Source organism: Camellia sinensis, chromosome 1, assembly GCF_055761805.1.
Source record: "Camellia sinensis isolate YWXY chromosome 1, ASM5576180v1, whole genome shotgun sequence".
Taxonomy (NCBI): Eukaryota; Viridiplantae; Streptophyta; class Magnoliopsida; order Ericales; family Theaceae; genus Camellia; species Camellia sinensis.
In genome coordinates this window covers 60,576,071-60,601,769 of record NC_138961.1, presented here as the reverse complement: position 1 = coordinate 60,601,769, position 25,699 = coordinate 60,576,071, and the positions used below count along the sequence as shown (strand labels likewise).

The 25,699-nt window shown below is 34.5% G+C and overlaps 1 protein-coding gene across 3 annotated transcripts; it reads right to left on the bottom strand.

The window, feature by feature from the left end:
• Nucleotides 1-2,676: 2,676 nt before the first annotated feature.
• LOC145788623 (polyadenylate-binding protein 1-like) lies at nt 2,677-9,780 on the bottom strand. Of its 3 annotated transcripts, none has more exons than XR_014335471.1 (5): nt 9,592-9,780; nt 9,434-9,536; nt 5,246-5,313; nt 3,186-3,367; nt 2,677-3,104 (listed from the first exon to the last, which is right to left on the bottom strand). XR_014335471.1 is itself a non-coding variant. In XM_082878157.1 (5 exons), the coding sequence occupies exons 1-4, from the start codon at nt 9,679-9,681 to the stop codon at nt 3,192-3,194; spliced, it is 432 nt and encodes a 143-aa protein (XP_082734283.1). In that variant the 5' UTR covers nt 9,682-9,756; the 3' UTR covers nt 2,677-3,104; nt 3,186-3,191. The 3 variants fall into 3 exon arrangements, 2 of the variants coding, with proteins under 2 accessions (XP_082734283.1, XP_082734289.1); XM_082878157.1 differs by having other exon boundaries at nt 5,251-5,313; nt 9,592-9,756; XM_082878163.1 differs by lacking the exon at nt 5,246-5,313 and having other exon boundaries at nt 9,592-9,766.
• Nucleotides 9,781-25,699: the final 15,919 nt, after the last annotated feature.

The following is a 25,699-nucleotide window of genomic DNA, read 5'->3' as shown; positions in this document are numbered from 1 at the left end:
ATATATATATATATATATAAATTTACTTTATCCTTATTCAATTATGTGTTTTCTCCTTGCGGGATTTATGAAGCAAAAATAAATTGGGCTGTTCTTTTTACCAAACAATGGTCCAATAGAAAGGTTTTAGCTAAATTTCTCATTTTAAAATGGATGATACTTGCTCTATTATAGATCAAGTTAATGATTTTAATGACATTGCTACTGAATGTGCTGATGCTGGAGAACCAATTTCAGAAACTTTTCAAGTTTCAATTATTATTGGTAAACTTCCATCTACATGGAAAGATTACCAAAGGATTTTAAAATACAAGAAAAAGTCTCTGAATTTGGATGAGTTGCTTCAACATATTCAGATAGAAAGTAAAGCAACACTACATGATAATCTTGAAAATCCGAGAAAGACTGAAAAAGTTTATAATGTTGAAGAACCTACATCTACCTCTAATAAACATGTTGTCGAGTTTCCTAACAAGAAAAAAAACTTCTTAGAGGAAGAAAGGCAACTTCACTGAAAACGAGTTTGTCAAAAAGAAAAGTTTTGGTTCTTGTTTTGTGTGTGGTAAAAGGGACATTATGCTAAAGACTGCCGCCACTGCAAGGGACACAAAAATGAGACTAATAGGATGAGCACTAATGAAAACATGGTAGCCAAACTTACTGAAATCAACATGATCAGCATGGAAGATGGTTCGTGGATTGATTCCGGTGCAACTTATCATGTTACTCCCTATAAGGATGTTTTTCATTCCTATAGTAAAGTTAGTAAAGAGAACGTCGTCTTCACAGAAAATTCTTCTACAAGTGCTATCTTCGGCAAAGGAGTGGTGAAACTTCCTCTCTTCCGACAAAGTCCTTACTTTGCAAGATGTGTATCACATTCCGAGACTTAGGAAGAGTCTTGTGTCTGTTAATAGGCTTGATGATCATGGTTTTAGAGTTGTATTTGATTCCCAAAAAGTGATCATATCTAAGAAGGGATCCTTTGTTGGGAAGGGTTATGCTAAAGACAATATGTATTCTATTAATCTTAATAAAGATGTTTCTATTTCTGCTTATATGCTTGATTCACATATTAATTTTGTTTGGCATTATAGATTAGGACATATTGGTAATGGAGAACTCGGAAGGAAGAGAGATGAGAGAAACAAACAATACAAAGAGAATGAAGAGAAAAATAACATATTTTGTAAATTTGAAAGGGTGTAAGGGTTATTTTAACTTAAAAAATGGTATACTCTCTATATAGGTGCATGGCTGTCAAAACATGTTAACTTTGATGGAAAAGTTAACTGTACATTTCAGTCCATAAACTACAAATGGTTATGTGGTTGTTATGAAATGATAAGGGGATTATCCACATATTGGCCAAACCACAAGGGGATAAAGTGAAATTTGCCCAAAACTTATATATGCTTAGCTAGTGAACAGCCACTTGAAATAAGGAGTGTTGGAATGGCTAGCATGTTTGAGAGCTGAAATAAGGAGTCCGGTTAACATGGCTAAAAGAGCTTCCAAGCCAGTTGGAGATGCTCTAACACATCATTTTTTCCCAAAACTCAAAACAATTTCTTTCCTTCCATTGCATCAGGATCACAAAGTTCAATTTTAAAGTTGATCTTAAAACAATTCTCATATGCCAAGCCTAAGGGAAAATGGACTAGCTAAGAAGTACTGACACTTCAAAGAAATAACTATGTCCATTTCAAACACTGGTTGGATACTTTTTGACATTTGTCCGACACATGTCCAAATGTGTTCTATTAGTTTTTTAGCCTTAGACACGCTTTATACATTTGGGGGACACATATGGTTATCGCTTAGACACATGAAATGCATAAAATAGCTTGGGATCCAATGATAAAAGAAAGATGATATAAGCCTTAGGCACATTAATACTTGTAAATCCCTCATTTAGACTCTAGGAATTACTGTTATATTGTATTATTTGTTATCTTTTAAAATCATATATATATACATATATATGACATTGACATTTAATAAATATATGAGACTATATTTTGTGTCCCTTAAAGTGTCATGAGCTGCATTTTTTTTTTAAATGTCATGTCAGTGTGTTCGTGCCGTGTTGCATGTCTGTCTTTCTGTGTACAAAATGCATACTGTATTAGTTGCAAGAAATTCCTATTTGGATGACATATCTTACTTAGAAATTTGTTTGGGCACTCCTACGTAACAAACTCGCTCCTATATTGGAAAAAACTTTCTCCCATAGAGGAAAAAAATTGTTCCAAATTGAGATAGAACCTCTCAAACATACAAATCTCAAAGAAACAAAAGAAAAACTACTATTTATTCTAGTACTTTCTATTTACATAATATTTTGCTTAAACTAAACAAAGACAATTTGTAGTTGATATCAATATTTAATATTTATTTATATTTTAACACATATATACAACTAAGCAGGAAAAAATAATTGGATATATAAAATAAATACACTCTCCCATAAGCGCTTCCAACCTAAAAAACTTCTATATACCATCACTCCCTGCTTCGTGCAAATAAAGGGCTATCTTTAGTACCTAATATGACGGAATCCTTCATATGTTATTGAGGCAAGTGAATGAAAGTTTGTCATCCATGACAACATTATATTGGATCAATCTGCCTGAATTCCTCACCTAAACAATTCATACCTTGTAAACCATTGCAGCATTGTAATTTTTTTCTAATATGTATTTGATAGGCATAATTTTCTCTAGTTCTCTTAGCACCAAGCGATAACAAAACCAGTATAATAATGCACTATTGTTGTGCTTGAGTTGGTGGATAAAAGAAAATAAAATTGAAGTCGCAATTGGCATCTTGAAGTCGCAATTGGCATCATAAGGTTCCTCTTCCCGACTATCCATTAGTCGAGCAAGCAACCAAAACAGCACCTAGATTAATGGCCAACTTTCCATTTGTCTAACAAGAACCCAAATGCACCTAGATAAATCTAATGCTTACCCGTATCCATATGAAGGATAGAAAGGTGGAACAGGCATGAAGGGTCTTCGTGTTCGAAAACCAATATATGGGTTTGGATGCCTTCCTCGATACTGTTTCATCCCTGGAATATTAGTTCGTTTTGAAGAAACCTGCAGAACAGAATCCATTGCATATTAAATAATCATCTCTCTCTGCAAAGTAATTAATTGGATCAATGTAAGTTCAAGGACCTTTAACTAGCAGCCATGCAACTCTGATTCATTCAACAGAAGAGCATTCTGAAAAGCTTCAATTTTCACAAACTCCACATAAGCAAATCCTTCAGGTTGACCAAACTTGTCTGTCAAAATTGTGACCCTGTTGACTGTCCCACAGGATTGGAAGTGTTGTTGGACCTCCTCACATAATCTACCTGAAGTTTAATCATAGTAAAGAGAAAAATGATTATTCACTCCTTCACAATGTTTAGTGTTTACTCATAGAGAGATGATATGCTTCAGGAAATAGGAATAGATACCATTAAAGCAAATTACAAAGAGATCCCTAACAATGGAGTAAATCCAAGAGAACTAAACTGGATTAAAGACACTGGAACAAAATTTACTTAAGTTGACAAACTACACCAGTTTTGTCCAACTAGATTCATCATATACAAGTTCTTCAAATTACATTTAAAACACACAAAATTTACAAAAGAATCTATGACTGACTTAATAGGTCCAACAAATTCATAGGAAGAAGTAGCGTTTCATTTCCCAAATCAGAAACACACCCCAAGATGAATGTCAAGTACACAAAATACAGCAACAATTCCAAGTTATGAAGATTAAACCTTTATTTTCCCAAGAGAACACTTTCTTTTAGTTTAAAACAAATATTTAAGATATTAATACATTACTCATCACACAGACAGAGTGAACTTTGCACATCTTTTTTTTTTTTTTTTTTTTTTTTTTGGGTACAACAGAAAGTAACAAAACATCAAACGGGACTACGCCCCATCACCCCCAGCCAGGTACAATATCCGCAACTAAAGTGCTACGGATTTCCGATGGCGAGTCATTAACAATAAGCAATTCAGCAGGTTGATTAGCTCCTAATTTTGCTAGAGCATCCGCACAGATGTTTCCTCCCCTTCGATAAGCCATTGATGGACTTCTATAAGTCATTATCTGGATTCCACAGTGACTATTTGAAACCCTTCCTATTTTACTCTAATTCCACACTTGATGGGTTGCATAAAAGTCTCTGATGCACCAGACACATTTCCAGGTATTGTAGATGGAAGTATTCAGCATCAAAACATGTATAATGAATTTGAAACAAACCTAAATGCAATTCTTAACAAATGACAAACTTGCTGACTGTGATAAGCTTGCATCAAGATTTAAATGAGCTACATTTCTTTTTAAACCCATCGAGTAAAATGATATTGATAGGCATGTAGAAGATAATCTATCACGTGTGATTATTCACATATGCAACAAGCTACCATGGCAATCACATGGTCAAACAGCCCCATTACATCAATGGACACAAGCATGCTCTAAAATTAAAAGGTTTTATAACAAGGGAGGTGCTATTCCTACTCCACTTTGCTCCAAATAGACTACCTTCTTTGTCTTTATTATACATAGTTACATTAATACCCTTGAAATTTTGGTTTTTTCAAGGAGTGTATTTTGTGTGAAAGGGTATTAATGTAAACTACATATAATAAAGGACAAAGAAGGGAATGCATTTGGAGCAAAGAGGGGTGGGACTAAGAAGGGGGGAAAAACTCTCATTTACAACACTTTGAACTGAATGCAAACGGATTTGATAACATAAAATTACTAAATTTAACCACTTTCTTAATTCTTTTTACATAGATCGTCATTTCCTTGAAATAAAGAGATAAAAATTACTAAATTATTTACTCTTTGTTTTTGGTGGAATGGAAAGAATCATTTTTTGGGGAAAGTAACAAACAAACAATATATATTCCTCCATGTCAACTATATTTGCTTCTTGCTACTAATTACATAGCAATTATATGATGAGCAACATTTTTCTCATAGCACCACCTCCATGTCAACTATATTCGCTTATTGCTACTAATCACACCATCACCGCCACCACCATCATCATTATTGCTAATTTGCTCAAACTGTAGACATATACAAATTGAATAGAGGTAGACCAAAAGCATGCAAATAACAAGGACAGCTCAAACTGTAGACTATATTAATAAGACATAAAAAGAAAATAAAAATGATCTGGAACAAGAAAAAGGATTGTAAAACCTCACATTACCAACATATATGGAGCGTGAATCCACCACCTCCTTTTCAGCCTGAGTAGCAGGACTAGAAGAGTCTTCAGACATGCCCATAATAAAAGTAAAGATTAATGAATTAACATAGATATGCTGACACCAACAGCATACCTTGAAAAATCTAGATACGAAGGTATTAGGAAGAAATGGATAAATTTCTTTTGACATGATAATAAATGGGCAGTCCAAACATCAAACAACTTTATCCTCAAATTCAAGAATATAAAGTGGCAAGGATCATGCAGATAAATTTCTTTTGACATAATAATAAATGGGCAACCCAAACATTTCAAACAACTTTATCCTCAAATTCAAGAATATAGAAAATCAAAGTGGTAAGGATCATATCAAGCCCTCTACAATAGTCTACAAGAATGTACACTTCCAAATGAGTGACATACTTAAATCAAACAGTCGAAAATACTGGTATGAGTATTGATACTCGTGGGAAACTAATGATCTATCATTAAGTTTGTCCATGACTATTGATGAAAAAGCAATATCACAAGCATTATATGAAATGCATTAATGCATGTATTTATGATGGCAGTCAATTTTTTTCCAATGTTAGAAGAAACCTCCTAAGAATGTACACTTCCAAATGAGTGACATACTTAAATCAAACAGTTGAAAACACTGGTATGAGTATTGATACTCGTGGGAAACTAATGATCTATCATTAAGTTTCTCCATCATGACTATTGATGAAAAAGCAAGATCACAAGCATTATATGAAATGCATTAATGCATGTATTTATGATGGCAGTCAATTTTTTTCCAATGTTAGAAGAAACGTCCTAAGAGCTCTCTTTGATACAAATGAAGGTTCTTACCACTAATTTGTGTATTACATATTTAAACACAAATATATAGTTCCCTCATCTAATGATTAGCACTATAGAAGTCTTTAAAAATTCAATAATTAAAAGTGGCATTGTCCATGGTGGAACAAAGTTAGTCCCTTGAGAAATCATTGATTATCAGCTATAGTTTCATTAGAAAATATTAATTATTGGGGGGGTTAACAATGGCAATGCAGCCAACATGCCTCCTAGTATAAATAGGAAAAAAATCCCTATTTAATAAAATTACTGTATAATACTCTCCAGTACATTCCTCCTTTGAAACATATTCACAAATGACTTAATCACTCATGTTATAGAAGAACACTAAGAAGTATGGATACGGATACGGACACGCACACGTGACACGACACGAATACGACACAGACACGCCGCCATGCCAATTTTCAAAAAATGTAGGACACGACACTTGGAGGATGTGCATGAAATATATAATTTTAAATATTTATTATATTTCATATATAAGAATATATCATTCAAAGATAATAAAAAAATAAAAAAATATAACACTTAGTTTTTTAAATTTACATTGTTTTTGTTTTATTATTATATCTTAAGTTGTTTAGTTTAAACTTATTCATGTGTATCCAATCGATGGACACGTGTGTCCTCTAAGTGTCCGAAGAGTGTCCGGATTTTTTATTTTTTATTTATAAAAAAAAAAGGACATGTTTTGACGAGTGTCAAACACGTGTCGGGAACGTGCTTCTTAGGAAGAACATATCAAGCCAAGTGTGGAGATGTCCAATATTTGCTTTGTCAAACTAATAAAATATTCAAACTTGGGTCTAGGAGATCGTATATGATCTAGCTCAAACTTGACAGTTCGAAGTCCACCAAAACTCAAGCTTACCTTTAGCTATGCCCAAATAATTAAATGAGCTACAAATATTTTTCTTCCTTTATCTTAATTTAAGATTTAAAAAAATAAAAATAAATATCAATATAAAAAAAAAAAATTACAAGCAAGTTGATCTAAAGAATAGAGCAAGAGAGAGAGAGAGCATACTCTTAAAGGTTCGGCTGAACCATGAAAATAAAGAGCGGTGTGTCTTCAAAACCGATTGCCCTCTTTGCCTCATCCTTTAGGGTTTCTATTTTTCTAGTCGATCTACGGAAGTTGATCTAAAGAAGCCAAAGGAAGATATAGAAGGTTATGTTGTTAACACAAATTTGATATTGGAGTTAACAAGTGTGCTGCGCAAATTAATTTGATTTTGGACTTGATAGGTAAATTAATTTGATTTTGGAGTTGACAGGTGTGTTGGTCACATTAACCCTATTTTGTCTAGGTTAGCCTCTTAAAATAGTTCAGCCAATGCATCTAGGACATGATTGTAAAGTTTATAGTCTACAACTACATGTAAATTGGGGATTGGATCAAAGAAGAAAATATATGGAAGGAAAATAAATTGTAAGCCAATCAAATGCTAGAATGATTCCGCTTCACTTGAGATAAATAACTCATTTTCATATATGCAAAGGGTGTTTCCTTATTTTTCTCGATTCCATTTTGTGTTGTTCGGTCTTGTACCTAAGTTTCTCATTTAAGATCTTTACGTCTAATCTAATTTATAGTCAATCTCATAAATCTATTAACTTCGATGTATTCTTGCATTTCCATCTTTTCTTCTTTGATCAAATCCCTAATATACACATAGTAGAAGACTAGAACCATTAAAATCACTTCTAAAAAACACGGTCCCACCTAAGGTTGGCCCCATCTATCTTAAGAGCCTAACCTAGACAAACTAGGGTTATTATGAACAACTCATTAAGAAGTGGGTCCAGCCCAAAGATAATAAGGTTGAAGCTCATTTCTTTAACTATTAAACAGGTATAAACAAACTCGTAGTCTAATAAAGCCCAAGCTACTCATGGATAGCTTGATTCTTGGAAGCCTACTCATATAAGGAATGAAACATCACATAGCTTGTGTCATCTTTGAGCATTGATGAAGAAAATTTGGAAAGTTTAAAATGAAATTAACACCCAAAGATATAGCCACAATTGGTAAATGTAGCCAAATGTGAAACATATATTATAAGCTACTTTTCATCCCTTAAGATTTTATTTTTTTTTGTAGCTATGAATTTGGAACATTCGAAGGCTTTTATGACAAAATTTCAAGATTTCAAGAACATAGCTTAGATTCTGAAACAATTTTCAACAAATGAAAATATTTTATAGTGTGCCTCAATGGGATGATGACCATTTTGGTTGGCAATATGTGATTCACGCACAACGCACATGATTGTCACTTTAATACCTCTGAGTATTTACATATATGAGGAGGGAGTTGTGGCATTTGTAATAAATTTGTCAAAATTAGGGGAGAGAGGGAAGAAATATATTGTTTACCCTCAAACTTGGAAATAATGAAATAATATAAATGGTGAAATCAATACTTTAAAAGGAAGGTGACACCAAATGGGTGTTCCCTTTATAGTATAGTACAAATATTGTTTGCCAAACTGGACGCAAAGAGATAAATGATATACATAAGATTCTCTAGCAAGGTTTAAAATCCTGACAGAATCAACAGGCGTATTGATTGTAAACCAGACCTCTTTTTGACTTATCACATTTCAATATCATGTTTTTGTTCAACTCATTTAGGCATGCTTTTAACGTAGACTTGGTGATGCAACGTACTTTTTAAGGTTTTCATATATCATTATTCACTTCATTTTTTATATAGATTTTTAAAGCATAACAAGACCCTTTTATTTTTAGCTCAATTCTTATTTTTATATAAAATTTATATACTCTACGATCTAAGCTATTGAGGGAATTAAAATTTTCTTTAATGTAATCTTAACGTACTCATAGTTGTCAAATTGCGAGTGTCATAAAAGATGTAAATTCTAATTTTGAGAATCGTGAATTAAATTGAATCGAGAATTGTAAGATTCAACATTTTAAACTATAAAATAAAATATGTTGAACAAATATGGCAAAAAAAAAAATTAAAAAATTGATTTTAGCACATGTTATACAATAGTTATTATATAAAGGCATAATTACAGTGTCTAAGAATCTTATAACATTGAGCATACCTCCAAAACCCAATAAATATGAAGTAGCAACATTAATGGTAAGTTAACAACACTTTGCATATTTGAACAATTCATCATCAATTTCAATTTCCTCAACGTCATTAATGCTAATTCATATTAATCACTGACCAAGTACAAAGCGGAGAACCAAAAAAACTATAATTGAACAATTCATCCAACTCTGTTGTTGATACAAAAGTAGCATAACTAAAGATCGATCAGGAACAGAGAGAGAGGACCTTGAACGTCGCCCATTTCCTTTTCAACTTTGGATTGCATTTCGCGAAGGGCGCCTGCTTCTTCTTCAATCTCCTTGAGTCTCTTCTTCATGTCCTCCAAGTCCTATTTAACATCAAAATTAGGGCAAATTACATATGAGTAGAGAGAGATAGAGGACCTTGGAGTTGAGATCGTCGTCTTCAGCCCTAGACATATCGACATCGGCATCCATCACTCCTTCATCGGGTATTTCCTCCGTACACTTCATGTTCCTGCTCTAGCTCTCGTGCTCCATCTCTCTCCCTCTCTAATCTCTCTCCGTGGACACGACGAAAAACTGGGCATGGATTGAGGGAGTAGGTGGCCCGACCCGGCCCATCAATTTATAAGAATGTATATATTTATTTTTAAATTATTTAATTGCATGATAAATTAAAAAATAACAACAAAAAAACAAAAATGGGAAAATTACTAGATTTTTTAATACTTTAAATTCAAACATTGGTTAAAAAGGTCAATCGGTCTATTTTGAGAAATTAATTAAAAGTTAATTTTTTAATTTTTCTTTTTAAAATATATAAAAAATAAAAAAATAATGTGATTTAAAAAAGTCAAAAAGCTAATAAGCTTACTTTTAATCTAATTCTCAAAATAGGTCTTTTAGTAATAGATTTTTTTAATACTTTAAATTCAAATATTTATTTAAATGCCTCAATACATTTAATAAAAAAAACATAAAAAATGGAATATTTACAACTAAAAAAAATCAAGATTTAATTTTTGTAACGAAATAAATCACCATCTACAATGGTGGATTGGACCATGCAATTGGCCCGGTGAGCTCATCACGACTCTACTTTCATAATGAGAATTATTTATTTTGTAAATTTACACACATAGGACAGACATAAAAATTGATATCATAATTATAAATATATTTTACATCACATTGTATGCAAATAAATAAATAGTTTAATTATATTAATAGTCCTTATATTTGGGTCATTGGGTTATTTTGATTTATGTAATTTTAATTTATTCAATTTTGATCATAAATTTATAATTTTATCTTCATTTGATTCAATTGATTATAATTGTTAGCATTTTTTTTTATAAAAAAGTTGCTCATGAGCGACATGTGTCAGGCTTTTAGGAGAAAATTTATAAACATGATCAACTCAATGAGCAGATCTCAACCAACTTAGTGATTATTTTTTGTCAAAAATCCTAACAATATAATCAGTTGGACCAAATTGATACAAAATCTAAAATGAAAGATCAAAATTAAACCAATTGAAAATATAGGAATCAAAATGACATAATAAACAAAATGTAAGGATTGCTAGTGTAATTTGTCCTAAATAAATGGTTTGTTTTAAACTCATACTTGTTGTCATTTTTTGCATATAAATGTGATGCAAGATGTGTTTATAATTATTAAATCAATCTTTTCTTCTTTTTTCTTTTCTTGTCTTTCTTTTTTTCTTTTTCTTTTTTTATGCATGGCCAATGTATAAATGACAATAAAATTAACAATTTAAATCATTATAAGAAGCCTTATGGTAGGCTGTTTAGCGGACCAAATTGCACGGTCGAGTCAGAGAAATTGCTCTAATTTTTTATATGACATAATAGGTTCTATTATTTTCACATTTATTGCTTGAATATACATAATAAAAAAAAATAATGGATAACAAATATCATTTCCTATTCAAGTATCTTTCTCTATAACTATATGGTTACATGATCAACACAACCAAACCCAAATCATCTTTAGAAAGAGCTTGGAGATGGTGTGGGTGAGAGTTCAACGTCCTCATCCGAGTAAGCATCAATGGGTGAAACTGCTAAATCATAATCTTTTAAGTAAGCATCAATGGGGGAAGCTGCCGGTGCATCTGCACCATCATCGGCCGATTGTGGTGAAATTTCTCCCATTGAAGGTGCAATTGCAATAATGCCAATGTACATAAGGAGCATCACAAAAACTATACTGAGTTTTGCCATGGTTGATGAGGATGATGGTTTCTCTTGTGTCGGTCACTAGGGGATTGTTAAGAAAACAGGTGTGTGCATATGGGTGGGTGGTGAAAATCGTTCTAGCTACAGTTTTAGAAACATTTATTAGCACTAAATTTGTTTAACGGCCTTGCTATTTAATGAAAGGAGTTTCTTTCTCCTCATTTTAATAAAGAGAATATGAAGAAGAAGAAAAATTAGAGATTTACCATCAACTACATTTAAAATTTTGAGGATTACAACTTTTCAATTTGTAAATCTGGATTGGATTGTCCAGTCCTTTTAGTGGATCTATTTTTGGTACCAAATTTTGCATTTCCAACTGTTAATATTTTAAGATTCGTCATGTAAATTATATATGTAAAAAATTAAATTGATTAGATAACAGTAAATTTTGGACTTTCTTTTTCAAGTTTAAATCTGAATATGACCGTTATGCTCAGATTTGTGGGGCACATCATATGTCTTGTTTTGATAATTTGAACTGTTCGTTTTGCAGAATTTTCTATACATATCATTCATGAAAAAAAAATTAACTTGATCCAATAATCATAACATTTTCATTGAATCACGTTTGTCTCTGAAAAAATAGGTGACAAGAGTGTTTTTGAAAATAGACCATCTATTTTTTTTGGAGACAAACACAATAAATAAAAAGGTTATAATTATCGAATCAAACTAATTTTTTTCATGAATGATATGCACGGAAGACCTTACAAAATGAATAGTTCAAATAATCAAACAAAACTCGTGGTGGGCTTTACAAATCCGAATATGACAGTCTTCTTTAGATTTAAATTTGAGAGAATCCCAATCCTAATGGTAACTACATGTTCAAATTAGTTTTATATGCAAAAAATAGACATAAGTATGATTTAAGTATAACCGTTCATTTTTTTAATATGAAACTAATTCGAACATGTGGTTATTGTTATACGATAAACATAATTTTTTGTATGAATAATTTACTCTACGAATCTTAAAATATGAAGGATTCAAATTATCAAAATAGAATCTAATTGGACGGTGGTCGAGTCCAAATTTACAAATCGGAGAGCAGTCGTTTTCCAAAATTTTCGCAACGTTTTTTGAGAAAATTTAGTATAACACCCCTCTCTGACTTTGGATAGTAGGAGATGTCCAATATATTTTTCTTATTAGTTAAGGCCCCTCAATACTATTATTAGATAAATTTCAACTTATTATAGAGAAATTCCAACTCGTCAATTTCTATGTGAAGAGCTTAAATTTCTCTGGAAAAAAAAAAAAAAAAAAAAATCTCTGTGAAGAGTTAGAAATTTCTTTCTAAAAATGTTGAGGGACCTCAACTATTATGAAAATGTTACATGTCATGTAGCTTATAAATCCTAATATTAGGAACCTAAAACTAAAAATTCCAATTCTGATTGAAAGTAGAGGAACAGGATTAAATCCATTAAAAAAAATAAAAAAATAAAAAAATAAAAAAAACAACGACGAATGCTCGGCATTGATATTGGCTTATTGAGAGAAGAAGAAAAAAAAGGGCTTATTATCTTTCATTCACTATTCATTTCCTATATTTAGTAAAGGAGGCATTCTTTCCATTTTTAGAAGTTAAATTACATTAATTTTTTTTTTAAAAAAAATTAAAATATATATTGAGTCTCATAAGATTAACATAATTATATTGAGTTTTTGTAAATTTTTAATTCACATCGTAGTTCTTCTTTTTCATAAGTAATCCATTAGTAGTATAGATGAAAAAAATTATAGTGTCATATATTTTACACTGAAATATGTACATTACTTTGCTTATTCCAGTCTTTAACGCCATCCATACTAGTTTAATCGTTTTAATTATATTAAAAGGAAATTTAATAAAATTATATTAAATTTGTAAGGTTATTGATAGTGGTCAATAGAAATAGAATCTTGGTGAATCAGATTCAGAACACACCTCACTATTTGCAACGATGACCTTGGTGGCCTTGTTTTGCAACGTGAAAGTAGAAAAATAATTTTTATACAAAAAATATATTTAAAATTTCGTATTAATGATATTTTTAAAATTATGAAATTATATAGTTAGTATTTTGATCGAAAATAAAAGAATTACAAGAAACAACACCATTTTTATGAAAATTTTAGACTGTATACAAAAGAAAATGATATTCTTATATAATTTTTGTACAACATTTTTTTTACCAAAAACAATGTGGTACTTTAAAAAATATAAATCAATTTGATGAATCTTTTAATTTAAAGTAATAAAAATCAAAACATGCATTACAATCTGTACTAATTTATGTATAATTTTTCTATCTGCATAGTGCTACTCTAATATGTAATGGCTCACTACCTCCTATATTATTTAAATATGATAGATCCTTTGTATACATATTGAAAAATCTAGAAATCCCCTAGATGTTGATTTGTGATTATATATCAATTTTAAGCAGAATATAACAATCCCAATCAAACAATCAAGACAAAGAGACACAACGATTTTACGTGGAAAAAACTACAATTGGACACCTCCAACTGTGATCAAAAACCACGGGCAACAGCCACAAAACAATCCACTAAGAAGATTTAAAGGAATTACACAGGTATACTCTCAATTACCTAGCGAATCCACGCCTAATTGAACCAACCTCTATGTGCCTCTTCCAACCCGTCTTCACCTTGGAATTGTCTTTACGATGAGCCACCCCGGAATCCACCAAAGCTTCAGGCTCGAATTCTTCAGAATCCACCGAAGAACAACTCTCTCTTTTGTAGAACAAAACATAACCTTTGATGTACTCTCTTTAAACCATGAGTTGAATACTCAATAAAACATCAAAGAAAACTCACAAAGTATCCCCAGATATAAACCCTAGAAACCAAAAAGAAGATCTGGAGCAGTAATCCTAAAACCTGACCCAACACGCGAATTTATAGAATCTGTCCCGCGATCTCCGCTCGAGCGCCCAACAGCCCGCTCGAGTGTCTTCAGTAAAATCAGCGCGTGATATAACAGAGGTCCGCTCGAGCGCCAGAAAGCCCGCTCGAGCGCAAAATCACATATCTCAGTACTTTTGCAAGCGACCAAAACTGCTGGAACCAGGGATTCTCCGCTCGAGCGCGGGTATGTCCGCTCGAGCGGACAGGCAACTTGGAATGCATTTTTGCATTTTGCTTCGGGGGCGCTGCCCCTCGACCCCACCGTGGCGCTGCCCCGGACCCGCCAAGGGGCGCTGCCCCCTGGACCCCCGCGAGCTGACCGGGCAGCTCGATCCCCATCATTCAGCGAAGTGGCAATCTTGAAAGCTTTATCATCACAAACTTCTCTGAAATGCTCGATTCGGGTTGGATTCGCATCTAAACACTCATAGCCTCACTGAAATAAAAAAATGCGAATAAAATTACAACTCAAAGGAGTTTTGTCAAACGGGATTGCCAAGAAATAAAACCTAACACATATTATATCTATTGCATAATACATACATATCTGTTGGAGACGAAATAAAATGGTGGAATAAATGGATGACAAATTTTATTTCTCAATGTATACATGCTTTTTTTTTTCTTTTTTTTTTACTAGTAAAGTAAAAATTTCATTGAAAACATAAAATTATAGGTAAAGAAAGATGCAATGCATCGAGAGAGAGTCAAATAGTGCAAAGTACCTTACATACTTCTTATTCAACCATCTTTCTCAATATGGAACATCAACACAACCAAACCCAAATCATCTTAGGAAGAGGTTGGAGATGAGGAGGGTGAGAAAACAACTACCCCATCAGAAACACATTTGCTCCAAATCTCATCACTCTGTGACAATACTTGGGACTCACTCACATGTCTTCTAATCCAAGGTAGGTCAAGAATTCTCTTAACCAGCCCATCATGGCATGGCTTTCCCACCTGCAAAAGGTTCTTGCAACATGGAGCGGTAACCGTCATATTTCCAAAAGCACCCTCAAACACTGCGAACCACAAGTATCGGTAAAATTCTCAACACATTTTTCCAAGTACGCATCAATGGGTGATGGTGCTAGTGCTAGGGCAAAATCTTCCAAGAAATCATCAATGGGTGAATGTGCTAATGCTTCTTTGCCATCGTTGGCCGATTGTGGTGCAATATTTTCTTCCGTTGTGGATCTAATGGCTGTTAGAAATGGTTTCAGAATATATGATTTTTCCTTAACTTTGGTCTATTTTTTAGGTGGGACCCGTACACCAAAGTTGGTGGGTCTAAGTGGTAACGTGTTATATGCCGCGTTTTGATTCACGTGGTATATTTGGTTTCTCGAAACCATTATCGGGTGAATGGAAAATTAAAGCCAAAGTGAGCTCCATGGAAATTGAGTTTTTGGTGGAAATTCCTTTAGGTTCGAATAAAGGCTTGTCCCACATTGGTTTCGTGAGAAAAATTTTATGGGTTTATAAAACTTGGGATTGTAACTTGGGAAGAGCCCCAAGTGGCACCCCAAGTTTCTAGAAGGGAGAGGTTATGGGCAAATTGGTCCATTAGACCAAAAACTAAACACACGGGCGGGCTAGGCTGGGCGCAAGTGCGTGGTGTGAGGCTGGGCTTGTCCGGCCCAATACTTATCTTTTTAGACCAAAAATATTTGAATTTATTTTTTATTTTTTGGAAAATAAATTCTGACTGTTTGAATTTAAATTTCAGTTGGAAAACAGATTCGAAACTATTCAAATACAATTTTTTTATTTGTTCAAATTCAAACCCAAAAACAGTTTAATATCTGTTTAAAATTCAAACCAAACAGGTACTATACCTTTTGAATTCAAATTGAAAAGTCACTATTACACCTATAAATAGACAAGTCCTTCATTTGGATTTTCACTCTAATTTTCGTTCAAAAAATTCTACAATTACTCTCTATATTTTGCAGTATTATTTTCCTTGTGAGAAAGAGTATAAACACTTAGTGTGTTCATTGTGTGAACAGTGTGTAGTGCCACTACTATTCACTGTTAATCATTTTATCTTGGGAGATAGACGTCCACATTTTGAAAGTACCGTGGAGAGGACGAATATGTCTTAAGGACATAGTGTTAAACACTGGACTTGATCAAAAAATTTGTCCAAGAAAATAATTTGGTAAGCAATTAATTTATTTTTGTTTTATTACTTTCATGTTTCAGATTTTGATTTTGTTTTAATAACAAACTAAAAATATGTTTTTATTTATTTATTTTATATTTTGGTTTGATTTTTGTAATCAAACAATCTCTCTCATTTTCTTTATTTTTTTTGTATTCCATTTGTTGTTAAGTACACAAATAGAATTTATTTTTTAAATACAGTGAAGATTGTCTAACAATAGCAATGTACATAATGAGCATCACAACAACTATAGTGAGTTTTGCCATGGTTGATGAGGAAGGTGATTTCTCATGTTGGTCACTAGGGGATTGTCGGGATGTAGTTTTTTTTTTTTTTTTTTGGGTCAATAAATTGTGATGTAGTTAGATGGTGAGAAAACTGATGTTTATCTATTTGGTTGGGAGTTTTAAAAACATTTATTAGCACTAAATTTGTTTAATGATCTTTATTGCAATTTAATGCAAGGAGTTACTTTGTCCTCATTTTTATAAAATTAAACAAATAGAAAAGTACTATAGACTATATAAGTGTATAATTTCATTTCTTTACTTATTTAATGTACATGGTGATTTCTTATTTGATAGAGTCGCCATATAGATAATGTCACAAGGTATTTCAGAATTATCTAATTTATAATTTTTCCTTCACAGGAACATAGAAGAGATGTATTATTTCATGCATCCTCTTAATATTATACACTACATGGGAACAAACTATTTTAGTAACTTTTTAGCTTTTATGAAAAGATGTGCAGAAAATTAGAGAGAGTGATGTGACAACTTATAGTGATTTTTTGACTAAAACATGTAATTGCCAAACGAGGCCTCGAGTTGTGCTGCAAGTAAATATTCAATTATACGAGAAATTTATGGAATTAAAAAAGGTTTCACTTTTTGTGTGAGGAATTTTCCTTGAGGATTTTATGGAATTAAGAGAACATCATTATACTCAAAAAAATAAATTATTGGTTAGTCATCCTCATAACTTCTACTTTCAATCCAAAATCTAGTGTGTACTATGCTCCAAACAAAAACTTTATTATTCATAAATGAAGTCATTTAAAGATTGTAAAAAGGGCCTATATAGGATAATTATAATCATATAATGGCAAGTGAATTCAATTTGATAAACAAATAATATTCATCTAGTTAAGACCAACCCAACATCATTTATCTCCGAAAAGGCAATATTTCAAAATTGTAAGAACAATAACCCGTCTGACCAAATTCATCAATTTATCCAAAAGAAATGAAGTTCATGTTAAGAGTCATCATTGGCTCTTTCAGAATTATCTAAAGCCATCAACTACACATGTTGAATAATCTAGAAGACTTAAGAAAGATTTAGAAGACTCTGGAAAGATCTAGGGACACTACAAGAAAAAACACATTTGGTGACTAAATTTTTAGTCGCCAAAAGTCAATTTTTAGTCGCCAAAAGTCGGTTTTTTAGTTTCCCCGACTAAATTTTTTAGTCGCCGGTTTGGTCGCCAGAAAACAGTCGGGGAAGGTATTGGCGACTAAAAAAACTTTTTGTCGCCAAAAAGAAAGTCTTTAGCGACCAAAACTTTGGTCGCCAATAGTCAATTATATTTTTTAAATTATACATTTACCGACTAATGTTTTAGTCGCCAATAGTCAATTATAGTTTTTTAAATTATACATTTACCGACTATTTTTTTAGTCGCCAATACTCAAGCTTTTGGTGACCAAACATTTTAGTCGCCAAAAGCTTTTTTGTGAAAAAAGAAAAAATTACCCCTTTGCACTTTTGAACCATGAACCTTCCACACATCATAAACCTTATACAACACACTCTTTCCACTACTCCTCCATAACACCGTATGATTATATATGCAACATATATTATTTATATACTACATGAACCCGTATTAATATAAAATTATATATATAAACATAATTATTTTTTATTAAACATAATTTATTTAAAAATAAATTATTTAGTACAAAAAAAAAGAGACCACTTTTCGCGACTAAACATAATTTTAGCCTCCAATTCTATACTTTTGGCTACTAATTATTTTTTAGTCGTTAAAAAATAAATTTTCCGCGCTAAAATTACCAGTTTTGGCAACTAAACTTCTTTTTAGTCACCAAAAAGCTCACTTTTGGCTACTAAACATGTTTTTAGTCACCGAGCGATCCCGGGTTTACCCTTGTTGAACAGTGATCCGGACATATGTCCGTGGATGTTGGTAGTTGTTTATTATCTTGTTTACATCCTTTTTACTTTGTATATTTGAGTTATAGGATGTGTTGGGCAGGTTTGTTACAGGTTGGTTGTGTTTGGGAGCCTAGTGCTGCTGCCCAGATTTTTGGGCCTTCGCTCGAGCGAGGAGTTGGTCGCTCGAGCGAGAGTTGAGTTTGTGCCTGGTGGGTTGAGCCAGAGTGGCTTCGCTCGAGCGAGCGATGGCGTCTGGTTCTGGACCTGAGAGTTGTATTCCTTGGCTCGAGCGAGCTTTTCTTGGCTCGAGCGGTCTGGTTTGTTCTTCGCTCGAGCGAGAGGTCTGTCGCTCGAGCGTGCTTCTGGTTGCAGACCTGAGGGTTTGAGTTGTTGGCTCGAGCGAGCATTCTTTCGCTCGAGCACACTTTTGAGTTTTTGGCTCGAGCGAGAACTTCTTGGCTCGAGCGAGAGTTTTCTGTGTCTGGTCGCTCGAGCGACAAAGGCTTCGCTCGAGCGAGCGTGTTTTATATCAGCGGGCAGTAGCGATTTTGAACTTCAGTTTTTCACTTTCTTTTTTGATCAAACCCTAGATCCGAGACTCTCTCTCTCTAAACTTACACTCTCTCTAAGATTTGATCTCCCTAGAGTGTGAATCTAGCCTAGGGCCTTTGTTAAAAAGATAGAGGGCATTGAGAGCTTTGATTTAATCTGAAAAAGTTTGGATTTGGAGCACGTTGATCTTCGAGTCATCATCTCCTTTTTGGCTTAAACTTCGAGGTAGGGATATCCTACTCCTCTCTATGGATTTTGTCTTTAAATTTTAGTATTTTGAGATGTTGGGGTTGGTTTGGTAATTTTGTGAAAGTTTGGGGCTTTTGTGTTATTTTACAAAAGTTGGAGTTTTATTCATAATAAACCTAGATGCATGTTTGGCATAGAGAAATGGAATAAATGTTGAATCAATGGTGAAAATGGAACCTAAGGGTTGAAATGTTAATTATGGATAATGACCTAATTACATTGTTTGATTAATTGGGAGAATTAACTGTGAGAAATGAGGAAATGAAATGTTGATTGAATATTCATTGTGCATTTATTTTCTGTTTAGAAATAACTGCTTGGGCTATCGGTGGAGGATAGTCGTGATTGTTGTAGACAATGCATGATGATTAGGCAAACGGAAACTAATCAATGGAATGTGTCATGGAATTTGACGATTGATAGAATACATTAACTACATGTATTGAGTGATTGTATATAGAACCAATGTGTTTGTATACGTTATGTGTAGAGGAGGAGATGGGGGATGTACTCCGCGGTTTAGGGGAAGATGGGGGATGTACCTCTAAACCGGATAGTGTTGGGAGAAGATAGGGGATGAACTCCGTAGATACAGCTCATATGCTTGTCTAGAGAAGTGAAGATAGAGCTCATATGCTTATCTTTGTGAAGTGTGGATATAGCTTATATGCTTATCTGTGGATATTGTGGTTATACATATCTGTTGTAGAATGTGGATATAGCTTATTTGCTTATCTGAGAATGTGGATATTGTTGTTATACATATCTGTTGAGAATGTGGGTAGTGCTTATATGCCTATCTGTTGAAAAAGGGAAAATGAAAGGTAACTTGGACTCATAAGTCGTATGACATAAATATGTGATTTATGTGAATGTATCAGTGTTGGCCATCTATCAATTGCTAATCTTTTAGTCATTGTTCATGGTTGGTTTAGTATATTTCTACTGGGCTGTGGCTCACCCTATATGGGAATATCATTTTCAGGTACAGGTAGCATGCCACCTCCAAGGACATAGCTTGGGAGGCTAGAGGCGGACATACTTTTGTCGTTTTACTTTTGATGTATTACATATAAATTCAAGCCAAGGGCTTAATGTGTCTGAGTTAGTACTCTTTTTGTTGTAACCATGTGTTAACTTAGAAAGCTGTAAGCCCGTAGGGCATTTTGCTTTTGTTGTTAACATGTAATACTTATGTAATGAAACTCTGCTAAATGGAAGAATGTGGTTATTTCATATGTTAATGAATCTCTTATTGATGGGTTTAATGTTATTATTTTTGAGGGCGTTACATTAGGCTACTAAATTTTTTTTAGTCGCCAAAGGGCCTTACTTTTGGCTACTAAAATGTTTGTAGTCGGTAAAAGCCTCACTTTTGGCTACTAAACATGTTTTTAGTCGCCAAATGCCTCACTTTAGGCTACTAAATTATTTTTAGTAGCCAAAGGTCTTTACTTTTGGCTACTAAAATTTTTTTAGTCGGTAAAAGCCATATATTGGCGACCAAATAGATTTTTAGTCTCCAATACCTATACATTTGACTACTAAATTGTTTAAGTCGCCAAAAGTCTTCACTTTTGGCTACTAATGCTTTTTTAGTCGCCGAAAATGCTACTTTCAGCGACCAAAGGGGATTTTTTAGTCGCCAAAAATGCTTTTTCTTGTAGTGAGAAATTTAGAAGATTTTAAAACATCCTATAAGGTTCCAGAATATTGGAGTTTGGAGAAATTTAGAGAAATCTAGAAGATTTTAGAGTATTTTAGAGGCACTAGAAAAAATTAAGATTTTAGACACCAAATATTTTTGTTGCGAAAACTATCATTATAGTTTTAGCAATGAAAATTGAAAATTAGTGATGAATTATTATCTTTTCGGGGACCAAATTTTTTATCTCAAAAAATTAACCTTTTTGAGACCAAATTATTTTGTCCCTAAAAGTATATTTATTAGTAACATTTTCAAAATTTTGTCACTAAAAGTCTTATTTTTTATTTTTTGGGATAACTTTTTAGCAACTATCCTCACGACGATAGAAATTGGTCCCTAAATGTCTTTTGCAACAAAATTTTCAATTTTAGGGACCAAAAAATTTGATCTCTAAAACGCTTTTATGTTGTAGTGAGAAGTATAGAAAACTCTACTATATACTAGAATAGTTTAGAAAATTCTAAAAATAGTGAAAAGCATGAGTGTATACTTGAATATTTTAGAGGCTTAATGTAGACACCCCATTTTTTACCGTCCTCAAGACTTGGACGTCTCCGTTTGAACACACGGTGATCTTCCATGTTTGTGTTCGTTTGGAGTTCCCAGAGGTCTCGGCTCGCGCGCCTTGCCTTAGGATCTCCGAACTCGACCGTTTAGTGTCTGGTTTTGCACCAAACACTTGTGTCTTGCCTTTGAGAGGCAGGGTAGGGCTTGTAGACCATTCCCACCCACCACCGGCAGTGGCTAGAGGCCACCGGCTGGTGTTTGCTGCCACCGGCAATGTTTATTGCCGGCCGGCACTATTTGTTGCCGGTCAGCACTATTTAGTGCCGGCCGGCACTCTTTTTGGCCAAGATGGCATTTTTGGCCGGCCGATTGCTGTTCATCTGCTTTTGCAGATATTTTTAGACAGCTGTCTTGCTTTTGCATCCCTCCATACACGTGTATGGAGGGATCTCCCTCTTGTAAAGCTTGTCTTGTAAGCTTTACAAGACATATAGAGAGAGGCTCTCTCTTGAGGCAAAAAAGAGAGGACTTAGGTTAGAGAGTTTAGATATTTTGAGAGCAAAAACAGCCATTGTTGAGCTCTGGTTCTAGGGTTTGAGTTACATACATTTTCTATCTCTCTTCCCCTCTCATTTGTGCACTAGGTGTTTTGTGTCTTACTATTGCACACAAACACCTAGTGTTTCACCTTCCTTTGGCTCTTGAGGGTCTAAAGGACTGGTTTTGAAGTTTTGGTGTGGGATCCAAGCTAAAGGAGGCCATTGGAGCACCATTTGTGAAGGGATCATCAAGGGTAAGAAACTTACACTTTTATTCCCCATTTTTGCATTGATTTTCCCCCTATCTTAGAGCTGTTTTTGTGCTTATTTTATAACATAAAAAAGTTCTTTTTTTAGGCCCTCTTTATTGTTTATTAAGAGTGTTTTGTCGTTTGAGGGTGGTTGACCCCCCCTTAGGCCTTGAAAGGCCTCATTTTGGGCCATTTTGTGCTAGCTCCGGGATTTTGGTGTTGGGGTCTCTTCACCACTGAAATCTTGAGGGATTTCAGTGGTGAAGATGATGCCTTGAAGTCCCAAGAAGGAGAGGGCCACCCCCTCTCCTTGTTGTCCTTGAAAAGGGCATGTTTTGGCCTCTTGAGAGAGCATTATGCTTGAGTGTGTGTTGAGCATGTTTAGGTTGTTTTTCATGCTTATATATCCATAATATAACATGATTTTAAATTGGTTTTGGTACTCCATGCATGCTTAGCATAGTTGCCTTGTAATGCCTTGTTATGCTTTAACATGTCTTAGGTTGTTAGCCTTTGTTGGAGCATGTTTTAGGCTTAGTCTTGTGAAGATTTTGTGCATGTTTTGCCATGTTCTAGGTCTGTCCTAGGTTGTTTGGGTTGATTTTGGCATGCTTGATATAGCTCCTTTGTATTTGGGCTTGTTGGCCTTGAGTATGTGCATGTGTAGCATGACATCTTTGCATCGATTTGGTGATTTGGGGTCACTTTATTTGTTATTTCAGTCCCATTTCCATACTTGTTTGATTGTCTTGCACGCATCTTTAATGCCTCTTAGGCTTGCGTAGCAATGCTCCATGTTTTGGTGTTTATGCATGCCTTTGATTTTGAGTCACTTAGATGCCATCTAAGTAGTCCTTTAGCTTTGTTTTAACATGCTAAAACTCTGTTTTTGGTCAATGAGTTCATGCCATGTTTGGTCTTGCTAAGTGTAGATCAATGCTCCTTTGATTTGCTTTGAACACTTGGACTATTTGTTGCATGTTTGGCTTGATTTTGTTGCTTGGTTTGACACCATCCCAACATGCATTTTCAGAGCTTATGTTGCATGTTAATAATCCATGATTGTCCTTTTCAAGTGTGCTTGAGGGTTGTTCAATTTGTGCTTAAGTGTTGGCCTTCAATTAGGTGCATGTGTGCATGTACATTTGATCCTTCATTGTAGCACTTTGGCTACTGTTTTAGGCCTATTTAGAGCTGCCTAATTCATGCATAAGTCCATCTTTCCATCTATTTGCATTGCCATATGTATGCTTGTATGCTTGCATAAGCTTGCCCCCATGCCATGTTGCATCCTTAGATGTATGCTTAGGTTGCATTGCATTTTGCATGCATTCCTTGTCCCTTGATTTGGTGATAGGGATTAGGACCTTGGTTTGATTTGGTTTGCATGCATTTGAAATCAAAGTTGCATACTTGGTTCTTTGGTCCATCATGCATGGAAATGCGTGATTGGTGGTCCGAGAATCGGGGCACATCCTCCTTTGAGTCATTAACATGATAAGGAATGTGATAGGTGCATAAATTGCTTGAATTGCATTGCCATGCAAGATTTTGCCCTCTGCTGCTGTGAGTTGCAGGTTCTGCAGGAATTTATTGCCGGCCGACAGTATTTAGTGCCGACCGGCATTCAATCGATGGCCGGTGGATCTATTTTGTGCCGGTGACTAAATTCTACTGCCGGTGGAAATTCTGCTCAGCCGATGATATCCCCCAGTGCCCTGAGAGGCATCCCTGAGACTTTGGCAGTTTTCAGAGGAGTAGAGCAGGGAAAACAGAGGCAAACAATGCATGGTAGTGCGATTCCGAGCCAGTCCCGAGCATGTGTTGCATCTGGCCCTCGCCCCGAGGCGGTTTACCGTCTTTCTTTAGTTTAGTTAATTTGTTAATTAATTAAGCAATTTGTAATATTTAATTAACTTGCGTAGTTAATTAATCTGTAATATTTATTTGGTCCCTCCGAGTGAGGGCAAATCTGTAATAAGTGTGCGTGAGTGTGTGTATGTCTTCCAACCTCACGTCTTTCTTCCCTTTTATTTACCTGCTTATGATGGTAGATTAGGGCACGTTTAAATTAGCATACCTTATGCTATGCATGCGTGCATTCATGCATTTGTGCTACATGTATTAGGCTCGGTACATCACGCTAACTGCATTTGTACTTCAAATTCTAAACTGAATATGTGATAGTTGTGCATTCTCACATGCCATGTTTAGGATAGCCGAGCCTATTCTAGCAACACTTTGTATGCGATGCATTAGGCACTTAACATGGACTTGGATCATGCATGTTTGCTAACGAGTTCTTTGTTTTGGCACGAAGTACGATGTAAGTATTTCCGCTTTAGCATATCGCATGAGTGTGAATATTGCCATGTCAGCATGCTTAACATGTGGCTAGATGCTTATGTGTTATAAACTGCTTGGATGCCTGTGGGTGAAGGTTGGATTGTTTGAGTTGGAAGAACTCATTGAAATCCGTATTTTAGCCTACTTGCGAGTAGCAAATCCAAAACATTTTCCAAAACAAACGGATATGCAATGCTTATTTCCAAATTGGGCAATCTAGTCTATACTTGTTTGCTGCGTGCATAACATAGTAATTCTAGGCTAATAAATGGAATAAGAACACATAACGTTTTCAAAATCGGATATCATGGTTAGTAGAGGCCGGTCTTCGGACCGGGCGAAAGGGGGTGCTCATAGCTGACCTTCCCCGATCGTACCCAAGCTCCCGAGCCGAGACAACTCCGGTGATGACGGACATGTGGCCTTCGGCACCGAGTCAGGGTTTCCTAAATTTCCCCATTTTAAAAATATTTAGGTGGCGACTCTGTATCTGGCAAAGCAGTCCATGTTTGGCACTTCTTTCAAAAATCAGTTTTCTCAAAACGATTTGCTCGATTTAGACTCTTTGGTTCAGACTTAGAACCGTGACAAATTTGAGAGTCCTGAGCTGTAGTGACCCCAATATAAACAGAACGGGAGCTCGTTCCTCCCGGGGCGTTCGGAGACGTCTACAGTTTCTGGCGACTCTGCTGGGGAGTTTTAGAGAGCTTGACTCGAACTCATGATATCCTGTTTTGATTTCGCTTATGTGTTTCTTTGCATTGCATGTGCATTGGTGCGCCTAGGAACACAGTGTTTGCCATCTGCCATTCCTGAACGGTTTGCCGGAG